Raw genomic sequence first — 12,507 nt, forward strand, 5'->3', positions numbered from 1 at the left:
TAATTTAAAAAATAAGTTGCATGCAGTTCCTCCTATTTTGATACACAGCCAAGATAAGCATATGGCTAGAGGTTGCAGCCTGTAGCTATATGCTTTATCTGTGCTGGGTATCATAATACGGGGGGACCCTATGCCATTTTATTTATTTTTATTGTATGATATAGAACTTCAGACAGTGCCTGTGATAGGTTGCAGGCAGACGCTGTCACAAAGGTTGGGGGCACGTGTGACTGCAACCAATCAAAGATGCTAGGACGCCAGTGGGCGGGGAAAGCAGTGCTTATGCAATGAATGTAATGAGAAGCCCTTGAAGTGAATGCACGGCTGCAGGAGCAGTTACAGCCGCCCCAGAGGCCTGGTAAGTATGAAGTACTTGCTCCGATCTTCCTATCCCTTTTACCAACATCCCCCTATCCCTTTTACCAACATTTTTAATTGCTGGATTCTGGTCCCCATAGACTTATATGGGGATTGGAATCTGGCCTGGATCCAGATTTTAAAAAACTAATAACAAGGACCCGCTGGTCCTAGTTATCTGCGAGTCCACCTATCACTAGTCATAAGGTTTGGATAAGCAGTCAGATAGGCTTTTATAAAGCTGTCGAGTTTTGCTCAAAAGACCAATGGATGTGTGAATCTGGTCTTATTGGTTTTCACAACTTTATAGGCATAATTGGCTTATTTTACTTGTCAACAATGCTCTCCATCTTGGATAAAGGATAAAATAAAAAATATCTAAAAGTCTGATACTTTAACAAAATAATTTGCTAAAATAGAACCATGTAGCTGAAGTGTTTATGATGGTTATTCTCATAGAATATAGACTATGCTTGTTCCAGATTACCCATTTGGGCTTATCATTTGGATATAATTTTGAAGTTGATCCGATCTTTGCCTTGGTCTTATGTGATATATAGAAGTAATTGGCATGTGGAACCATTTAAAAACCATGCTCATGGTAATCTGCTTTAGCGAGTGCCAAATGCAATGGGCCATACACCTATCATTGGGCCTACCAGCTTAATTGCATTATTTTGAATAGCACCTTTAAATATCCATATTAGAAACAGTGTATAGAGCTTTAATACTGAAAATATACCATGCACAAACCGTAAATGGTGTGATCTGCTGTGTCTTGTATATGGATTCAGCTTGTAGAGAGTTAAAGTCGTCTGAATTAATATATAGTACTAGGGGAATTTTCACATTTGTTTTATTGTCAAAGTTTGATGGATAGTTCCCTCTGTCCCTGTTGCTAGTAGCCTGAAGCTAATGAAAAGCCCAGCAAAGTATTAATGCCAGTCACTTTTTTCTCAGTCATTAACACATAATGCATGTATCTGTTCACCAATTAAACTGACTGTCATCTGGAATTCTGCAATTAAATTTAACACCAATATTTCATTTTTCTGACAAGTGAAATTAAAGCCACCACTGTTGCCCACTGGCATTCCGCTTCGATGCTACCCTACATGCCATTTTTCTACTTCCAAACCAAAGTATTACATTAAAATGAATTTGTGTAAATATATTGATCTTTGCTTTTGCTTGAGGATGTAATTTTGTAACAGAAATACTACATGTAGCAAGAACTGCTTGTGTATATACATAATATATAAGCATAAAGTAAGCAGCTATTAAGACGGAAAATGAACATCTGATTACCATATTACTTTAAAATACAGAATATACGACACGCAGCTAAAAGAGGGCAAATTCAGATTCAATGAGACTTCAAATTACTTTTATTCTGCATTATTTATAGATGTAGTTAAGAAATGTGGATGTGAACAACAAGAGCTACATATGAGCTAGAAAAAGTACATCAAGCCTTTCAAAAACTTACATAGCATTTTATATTCTATATATACAGGAACATCAAGTAATTGGTTTAAAAAGTTGGCCTTACTTTTCAAAATTAAAGTGTTTTTCCATCTTGCACATTTATGATATATCCACAAGATATTCCATAAATGTGCCAGATGAAGACACTACCACCGAAACCTGCATGTGACTCCAACGCATGACGCAGTCATTGGAGAGGTTCCAAGAATTGGCGAGCTTCCTTGCTCATCAATTTTCAGAACAGTCATGCAAGTGAAATTGGAAAGCTGGGTCCCCACTATCTACAGACAGCGTACACGAAGTTAGGAACGAGTTCCATTAATGGGATAAGCATCTGTCATGCATTTATGGAATATCCAAAGACTATGGTATCATCAGTGGCATACCACTAATAGCGGCAGACCACGTGGCTGTATTGGGGCCCTTGAGTAGGGTTGCCTTGGTGCAAGCACCAGACCTTCTCTCCTCTCCTCACCTGGTACTGCCCTTTGAAATGTATTGACGATGCCGATACAGTTGAATGCAATGATGGAAGAGGGAGCCGTCAGTTCCCACATTCACCACTCCCTGCATTTGAGCTCTGACATGTCAGCATAGAGTTGATGCGATGTTGGGAAGACATCGTACCCATTCTGCCAAGCAGTGCAATGCTGCAGACTACATGCTGCAGACACCGGAGCAGCGGAGGAACTGGGAGAGGTTTTTTTTCCATTGGACCCATTGTATTATTTACAAGGCTATATGGAGGCTCATTATACTGTTTCCAGGGCTATTTGGGGTCCATCATACAGTTCTAAGGGCTATGTAGAAGCCATTATACAGTTAGCAGGACTATATGGGTTTATTATAGTTTGCAGGGCTATGTGGGGCCATTATAGAGTTAGCAGGGCTAAGTGTGGGACATTATACAATCTGCAAGGCTGTGTAGGGGCCATAATACAGTTTGCAAGGCTATATGGAGGGTTCATTATACAGTTTGCCTGGCTATGTGGGGGCAATTATACAGTTAGCAGGGTTATATGGGGGCCATAATACAGTTTGCATAGCTATGTGCAGCTCATTAGACTGTTTTAAGGGCTATGTGAGGGCCATTATATAGTTTGTATGGCTATGTGGGAGCCATTATACAGTTTGCAGGGCTATGCAGGGGCTAATCATTATACAGTTCGCATGATTATGTGAGAGCCATTATACTATGTGGAGGTCTATGTAGAGGCCATTGTACTGCTTGGAGGGTTATGTGAGTGCAATTATACTATTTTGAGGGCTAGTGGGGGCCATTATACAATATGCAGCAACCCTCATACTGTACGAGTGTAAGAGCCATTATAGTGTATGGAGGGCCATTACAGTGTATGGAGGGCTGTGTCTAGCCCATCATACTGTTTTGGGGTCACTGTGGGGCTATCATACTTTGTGGGGTTGCGAGTAATATAGGGTAATTACACTGTGTATATGGAGGGTACTGTGTAGGAATTCATTTTGGGAGTATCATACTATGTTTGGGGGACAATTTTGGCATCATACCTTGCAAGGGCTGCAATGTTGTGAGGTATACTCTTCTGTGACCTCGACGAATATGAATTAATTTGTTTTATTTATTTTTTGAGGGAAAGGAGAGCAATTAGGACTTCTCCTATGGGTCCCCATGTTTTCTATGTACTTCTCTGGGTATCATACTATTGTTATAGACTGAAGTGAACCAAATTGTACCTAATAGGATATTCTGGTTTTGGAAAACTCCAGTCCCCCAGATATATGTTTTTCTTTACTCACCTTCCCCTTGTCCAATATTAGGTCTCTACATCAGCTCCTGGTGCTTTTGTCTCCAGCGCTGACATCACATTGACAATGCTGCAGATAACTGAGCTCAGGATTGGCTGCAGCAGAGTTGATGGCACAAGCCACTCATAGCTGCTGAGCTCAGGATTGGCTGCTGCAGAGTTGATGGCACAAGCCACTCATAGCTGCTGAGCTCAGGATTGGCTGCAGCAGAGTTGATGGCACAAGCCACTCATAGCTGCTGAGCTCAGGATTGGCTGCAGCAGAGTTGATGGCACAAGCCACTCATAGCTGCTGAGCTCAGGATTGGCTGCTGCAGAGTTGATGACACAAGCCACTCATAGCTGCTGAGCTCAGGATTGGCTGCAGCAGAGTTGATGGCACAAGCCACTCATAGCTGCTGAGCTCAGGATTGGCTGCTCCAGAGTTGATGACACAAGCCACTCATAGCTGCTGAGCTCAGGATTGGCTGCAGCAGAGTTGATGGCACAAGCCACTCATAGCTGCTGAGCTCAGGATTGGCTGCTGCAGAGTTGATGACACAAGCCACTCATAGCTGCTGAGCTCAGGATTGGCTGCAGCGCTGTCAACATGACATCAGTGCTGCAGACAATAACAGACAATGGTAGTAATGACAGAGAATCAATTTTGTTTTTTGGATTTTTTTTTTTTTTTTTTTTAAACAAGCTGACATTTAGGGACAGGATTCCCTAAAAACTGGAAAACCCCTTTAAGAGTAATATAAACATATCAAAAGGAGTAACAAGGTGGTCCCTGCAAATCTATAGGACGGCAAAATACAATGCACCATATGTGATAGAAGAACACTTTCATCATGACTCTAGAAAAGAATCATAAAAAAATCTGTGGTCCATATAATGAAAACATAAGCACTGTCCCCTCATTGTGCTCCTCTGTACTGGGCCGGCCGGGATGCTCCCCTTAGATTCATTATTCTTACTCTACAACTAGTTTTTAACCATGCAGATACGTTCGCTCTCTGCATTTCTTCTCAGCTTCTGATGACAGGAAAATAAATCTTTTTAATAGACACTCTGGGCATTTGTTAGTTGGCTTGACTGGCTTTCAATTACACACTGGCCGATTTGCTCTGCTTTGCACATCCCAAATAAAGTGAAATGATGACAGTTTTGTATTGGATGCCTCAGATTCATAATACGATCACTCTACAGTAGGATTTTAGTTTTTTTCGTGGGGATTCAGTATAGTTCTACATCCAATTCCAAAACTCATTGTAGATCTGTCAGATAAATGGACAAAGGGTGGAAAGAACAAGGGTAAGTGCACACGTGTCATATTTGCTGCAGATATTATGTGAAAATGTGTGTGTGTAAAATCTACAGAAGAATACAGCGGCCGCCACGTGAATGAGATGTTACAAATCTTAGCTGCAGACATGTTCTGTGTGAAGATTGACACGAGGTGCACATTTGGAATTCCACAACATGTCAACTCTTTCTCAGCATTTTTATTGTGGTTCTGACTTTATGCACTGAATTAGCGGTGAAATCTGGAACGAACAAACAGGGGCGTAACTACTGCGGTTGCAGAGGCCGCGACTGCGACTGTGCCCGGCAGCTTAGGGGCCCGCGGCCGGCCGGCAGATCAGCAGCCAGCTCCTTTCTGTGAGAGGAGCTGCGCTGATCTAGGGAAGACCACGCAGCCGCTATATGCCCCGGTGCCGCCGCTGACATCGGGCCCCCCTGCCCGGTGTCAGCGTCGGCGGCACCGGGCCCCCCTACCCCATCATCGCGCACAGAAACAGTGAAGCATGGAGAAGCCAGTGCAGCTCCACACTCCATCGTTCTACCCCTGTGCCTGCGCGGTGATGTCACTCCTGTGTGACGGCTGTGCTCAGAGCACAGAGCGCAGGATGGGAGCAGCAGGGGAACGGAGGAGAGCTGGGAACGGAGGAGAGCTGAGGATGGAGGAGAGCTGAGGACGGAGCAGTGCTGGAATGAGGAGAGAGGTAAGAAGAACTTGGGGTTTTTTTGTTTTGTTTTTTTTTTAATAAATCAGTGTGTATACAGTGGCCAGAGGCCATGGTGGACTGCATTATACATGGAGCATGGGGGCAGCTTGCATTATACATGGAGCATGGGGGCAGCTTGCATTATACATGGAGCATGGGGGCAGCTTGCATTATACATGGAGCATGGGGCCAGCTTGCATTATACATGGAGCATGGGGCCAGCTTGCATTATACATGGAGCATGGGGGCAGTTTGCATTATTCATGGAGCATGGGGGCAGCTTGCATTATACATGGAGCATGGGGGCAGCTTGCATTATACATGGAGCATGGGGGCAGCTTGCATTATACATGGAGCATGGGGGCAGCTTGCATTATGCATGGAGCATGGGGGCAGCTTGCATTATACATGGAGCATGGGGCCAGCTTGCATTATACATGGAGCATGGGGCCAGCTTGCATTATACATGGAGCATGGGGGCAGCTTGCATTATACATGGAGCATGGGGGCAGCTTGCATTATGCATGGAGCATGGGGGCAGCTTGCATTATGCATGGAGCATGGGGGCAGCTTGCATTATGGATGGAGCATGGGGGCAGCTTTCATTATACATGGAGCATGGGGGCAGCTTGCATTATGCATGGAGCATGGAGGCAGCTTGCATAATACATGGAGCATGGGGGCAGCTTGCATTATACATGGAGCATGGGGGCAGCTTGCATTATGCATGGAGCATGGGGGCAGCTTGCATTATACATGGAGCATGGGTGGGCAGCTTGCATTATACATGGAGCATGGGGGCAGCTTGCATTATACATGGAGCATGGGGGGCTGCCTGCATTTTACATGGAGCATGGGGTCTGCCTGCATTATACATGGAGCATGGGGGGGAGCTGCCTGCATTATATATGGAGCATGGGCTGGCTGCATTATACATGGAGCATGGGGGGCTGCCTGCATTAGACATGGAGCATGGGGGGGATGCCTGCATTATACATGGAGCATGGGCTGGCTGCATTATACATGGAGCATGGGCTGGCTGCATTATACATGGAGAATGGGCTGACTGCATTATACATGGAGCATGGGGGGCTGCCTGCATTATACATGGAAGGCTGGCTGCATTATACATGGAGCATGGGGGGCTGGCTGCATTATACATGGAAGTCTATAGGCCTGCATTATACAACATGACGGACACCTTATACATGGACAATATGGGTGCATTATACATGGAGGAGTACGGTGTTGCATAACACAATATGAAGGTATTATGGGGCTGCATTATAATACATATAGGACTATGGGGGCTACATTATACTATATGGAGGACTATGAAGGCTACCTTATACATGGACTATGGGGCTGCATTATAAAACATGGAGGACTATGTGGTGCAGTATAATATATGAAGTACTATGGGGTGCATTCTAATATATGGAGAACTATGGAGTGAACTATAATATATGGAGAACTATGGGGTGAATTATAATATATGGAGAACTATGAGGTGAATTATAATATATGGAGAACTTTGGTAAATTCACTATAATAATTGGAGGGCTATGAGGGCTACTTATACATGGAGGACTATGGGGTGAATCATAATATATGGAGAACTCTGGGAAATGCATTATAATACATAGAGGACTATGGTGGTGCATTCTAATAGACCCTTTATACTATATGGAAGGCTATGCAGGGGCCATTATTGTATTTGGAGACCTATATACAAGGGGGACAAAGATACCAGCATGAGATGGGAACTTTTTGTGCTGAGGGAAAAGGGCTCTTTACCTCAGCACCCAGCTTTCCCATGCACTGCTATACATCTTCTCTCAGCACCTGTCACGCTCCCCGGGTCCCCTGCGCTGCTCCCCGGCTCACCTGTCACGCTCCCCGGCTCCCCTGGCTCGCTCCCCGGTTCTTCAGTCCGGTCTCCGCCGCTCCCCACTCTCCAGCATCCATTGCCGGCGCTTCCTAGGCGTCCTGGTCCCCGCTCCCGGCGCCCGTCGGCGTCTCAGCCCCAGCCCGGCTCTGCTGCTTCCTCCTCCCAGCTTCCTGCTCTGGCTTCTGGCACCCGGGCCGCGCGCATGCGCATTAGGGCGCGCGCGCGGTCATTGACCCTTTCTTAAAGGGCCAGCGTCCATTGACAGGAAATGAAGCACACAGGTTCAGGGTATAAAGGGGTTGAATGTCCAAGTGGGCAGGGCCTGATCTTCGTGTTTCCCAAGCTAGGAGTCAGGTCTCCTTGTGTCTCTTTGCCATACTTACGTATCTCTCTTCTAGAGCCGATCCTGCCTCGCCATCCGGTCCTGCCGAATCCCACACCCCGAACGCTGCCTATCTGCCATCCTGACAGTCCGTACCATCTCTGACCCCTGTGGTGACCCGTCATCTCGCTCCAACGGTTCCGGACTCCGCCTGACATCATCTCGGCTTCCGAACCTGAGCTCCGTCACCCGGACTACCATCAGTGACTCCGTGGTCCCAGGGACTTCTCTATTATACTCTTGTGCACGGACTGCCCTGCTACCTGTAGTGCTCCAGCTACCGGACCCCTTACCATCATCAAGGAGTTCGGCCCAGTGGATCCACCTCCTGGGTCTGCCCTTCCACCTGGCCCTAACAGCACCCAGCTTTCCCATGCTCTGATATGGGAAAGCTGGGTGGTGAGGGAAAGATGTATAGCAGAGCATGGGGAAGCTGGGTGCCGAGAACAAGATGGATATCAGAACATAGGAAAGCTGGGTGCTGATAGAGGGATTTCAGATCATGGGAAATCTGTATGCTGAGGGTAAGAGCCAAGTGTCAGCGTCATTATCCTGTACCCTAAGTGTCGGTGTACGTGGAGGGGGGCCCAGGTCCGAACTTTGCACCGGGGCCCATCAAACTCTAGTTACGCCACTACGAACAGATATTCTTCATCTATAGGTAAATCTAATCAAGGGATCTTCCGACATGTCAGATATATGTAAGAAGACCACATTGGAAAAGTCTGTGATCAAAGGCCACCATTGGTTTTCACAACTCTAGTGTAGAACATTATATAAGATTTCCAGTGGCAGATATATTTGGCCAGTGCCACTGTATATAAGCTATTCATTTTGGAAATGTGTTGGTTTGAGGCATATTATATAAATATACATAGTACCAGAAAATTGGATTAGACAGTATTTTTTTTTTTTTACTAAGGAAAGCATTATGCTTTTGATTCACCATTGGCATAACAGGTGCCTAAAATACTGGATAACAAGAGATAAGGTGATATCAAGCTCCAGCATATAAATATGAAGATGAAGGATGATCCTTCTTTAAAACATCCCTTTATTTCAATATATTTAAGGAAATCGGTCACCAGGTTTGTGCTACCTCATCTGAAAGCAGCATAATGTGGGGGGAAAAAAATCCTCATTCAAGCGATGTGTCACTTGTGTGGCTGCTTGCTCCGATTTTGATAAAATCAATGTTTTCTTTGCTGCAGATCTAGCAATTATTTGAACGTGGAGCTTTATAACCCCACCCACACCACTGATTTGCAGCTTTCTGCCCATATACAGGGTAAACAGAAAGCTGCCAAGCAATGGTATGGGTGGGGTCATGCAAAGCTCATGAATATGCTGGACTACCTGGCAGCAGGCCAAGTAGTCCTCTAATGATAATTTAGTACTGATAAAACAATAATCTTATCAAAACTACACTAAGCAGCCCAGTAAAAGACACAGCACAGCAATCAGGGTCTCTGTCTCTACATTATGCTGATCTTGGATTAGGTGGCAAAAATCTGGTGACAGATTCCCTTCAAAAACATAAAAAATATGGCATTGTCCAATGCGTTTCAACCATAAACTGTCCTTACTCATAGGCTATGAGTAAAAGCAGTTCATGCTCGAAATGCGTTGGCCAATGCCATATTTTTTCATGTTTTTAATATATTGAAATAAAGTGATGTTTTTACCTTTGACTCTATTTCATTGCTTGGGAACTGGTCGAGGATCTATCCGTGCACCAAACCCTTGGTTGATAAGAAAAATAAGGACTTAATGTGAATTTTTGTGCCTAGAATTCTGGACCGGGTATTCACATGTGGCTACTTTTGCATGGGAACTCTACATTTAAGATATGTAAAGAAGGAAACTTACTGGTACATCGTCCCATTGCTGGCACTTCATAAGTTCATACGATGGTTCTGTTAGATCAACCTTGGGGTGTTGAAAGCCAGGAATGGAATTGTGTAGATAAAACCCAAATGTCATCAGCCAACTGTTGATATCTACAAAAGAACAAAAATTAAATTACTAACGAGGGGTAAAATATGAAATATTACCTAAATTCTCACAATTTGCTACCTATCACTAAATCTCTCAATGGAAAAAAGCAGCTAACTAGAAGAAACCAGGGATAACAATGGTCAAATATGCTTAGAAGTAGACATGATGTATTACTATCTATATAAGCATCATTAAAGGTAATGTAGTCATTTTCAAAAGTATCCAACACATTTATTTTCCAGCTGTGGATATTTCTAATTCTGTATGGAGAACATACTAAGGCACAGTATTAATTAGCCATCACGTGTGACCATACACATGTCACTTTCTCTCTGTACATCATTAAGAAAACACATCACCCGTGTCATTTCTTTGACAACACAATCTACTTTTGGACTCGTCAAAAGGAATGGTAAATTGGCATTTCCTACAGGCAGGGTACCAGCGGAGGCTCAGGTGGCGCAGGCTTGCTGCTGCTTTTCTCATCCACCTAAGGTTAAATAACCTGTGATAAACCTCTAGTCAAAGAAATGGGAAGTTGCTGGTTTCCAATACACCTTTGTCAGGAGGAGGGCATCTCATTTCTATGGTTAATAGAGAGCATTTTCCCTACTGCGGTGTGAATTAAAGGAATTCTTCACGAAGGCAACATTCTAGAAGAGCTGACTGCCAAGTCTTTCGGAAATTCTCATTTATACAGCATTTTATTCAATTATCCTCCCTTCACAGCAATACAGAAAAAGGCAAAATCACTTATGGAAGTAACAAAGCTCTGCATAACTTGTGAAGTGGGAAAAAAATGAAATGTCAGTTGCTTGTATTAGAACTGTTTTAGTTTAAGGATCAAAGCATCCATAAGAGTAAGGGTCTACCGTGAGTAGGGTGCTACATACCGGCACGTCAGCAGGAGCTGTCATCAGGTGCAGTGACCTGTTCATTCATCCCATGCCATGCTATATTATCATGGAAATAACCATCCTATATGGCCTCCAAAACACTATGATAAAAGAGATGGAACCTAACATTGTTATTTATAATATTCATCCTCTTTATGCCCTGGGCTAGGACAGAGAATGATGTAGGTGTGATGGTGATATTTTACTTTTTAAGACTAAATATGCCAAAGAATTCTATAAAAGCATGATGGCTACTAATATCATAGACTCCTGATGTTAAATTGAAGCTTGCTGTGCCACTATGATTTGCATTATAAAAGTAGACAATTATCTGCAAACACATTGTAGCCATTCCCTAGAAATCTAGGCGATAACCCTCATACATCATTTAAATAGCTGCCTGGGGCAAACTGTCTAAGGGGTTAGATTTGTGCAATCAAATGCCATCAAACTGGCAGTCATTAATCTAGAAGACACCTAAGCCTTATTAGTCTACGGGAAATATATAGGTGCTAATTACAGGTTTTAGAACCGTGTGCCAAACAGAGAGCTGTATTTTATTACAGGCTGCCCAAGACCCGCACTATGATATACTGTAGTATACAGAGAGACCAGGCAATCATAGGCTGACAATCCCAAGTGATACTGTAAAATACCTTAACAAATATTGAAATGATTGTAGTTCTATTACCAAAGAGTTATGTCACCTTGTGAAATCCATTATTTAATTCCCTTGGATTTATACAGCTCATTACAAGAAATGTCACCCAGAAAAGAGAATGCCTTGTAGCGAGGGAGCTACAGTCTATAACACAGCGCTGTATATGATGACTTACAGAAAGACTGAGTGCTACAATAAGGACTGGCCCCAGTAAAGTTATATTTTTTTTCACCAATTTTATACACAAACTATTGAATAACGTGACAAACATTGCATTTCATATACCTAGTTACAGAGGTTGAAAAAAGACCCAGGTCCATCGAGTTCAACCTTCCTCCACCAATTGCTTGGTAAACTACATTAGATAGATCATATAGTAGTCAATTTTCTGTAGTTTGGCTCTGGTGCACCATAATTTCCAGCATACTTTGCACCATTCAGAATTTTGAACAGCAATGTGGGCAGCAAGAGGGGTGAGTAGTTGGCATCACTGTTAGTTAGCAAAGCTGAGGTCCTGGGTTCAAATATCTCCAAGGACAGTATCTGCAAGGAGTTTGTAGGTTTGCGTAGGATTCCTCCAACACTCAAAAGACATCCTGAGAGAGGGAATTTATATTGTGAGCGACGATGGGGACAATGATAGTAAGTTCTGTAAAGGACAGTGGAATATGATGGTGTAATATAAGTTTACATAAGCAAATATGAGAGGAGTGGATCAGGTAAGGCCAAATTCAGACAACAGCGAAACATGGAAAGAGCATGAAGTTGGCAGCAGGTCTCTTACTCTGAGATCAACAGCCTCAAGAGGCTTGTGAGTTACAGTCAGGAGAACCATGGCCAGTCTTGGCATGAGAGTCCATTCTTACACTGTGCTTTATAGTCATCTGAATTCTGCCTTAGGCTCTCCTTAGGCATTTGAGTTCCCAGTCTTTCAGGCACAAATGTCCCTAGGGCACCAATCACCCAATGAAGGACTGCAAGTATATGGTTGACTACATTATTCTATGCAAAGGAATCTCATCTTATACATTTTTCCATAATGGGAGTCAATAGGTGATG

The 12,507-nt window shown here is 43.6% G+C and overlaps 1 protein-coding gene across 20 annotated transcripts in view; it reads right to left on the reverse strand.

Moving 5' to 3' along the window:
- TENM3 (teneurin transmembrane protein 3) overlaps nt 1-12,507 on the reverse strand; it is a 1,857,795-nt gene that overhangs the window by 4,212 nt on the left and 1,841,076 nt on the right. For all 20 annotated transcript variants that reach the window (XM_075347175.1, XM_075347169.1, XM_075347170.1 and 17 more), the window contains one exon: nt 9,763-9,893. In XM_075347175.1, coding sequence (XP_075203290.1) covers nt 9,763-9,893 — 131 coding nt within the window. The remainder of the gene's footprint in view (nt 1-9,762; nt 9,894-12,507) is intronic.

Source organism: Anomaloglossus baeobatrachus, chromosome 1 (assembly GCF_048569485.1).
Source record: "Anomaloglossus baeobatrachus isolate aAnoBae1 chromosome 1, aAnoBae1.hap1, whole genome shotgun sequence".
Lineage (NCBI taxonomy): Eukaryota > Metazoa > Chordata > Amphibia > Anura > Aromobatidae > Anomaloglossus > Anomaloglossus baeobatrachus.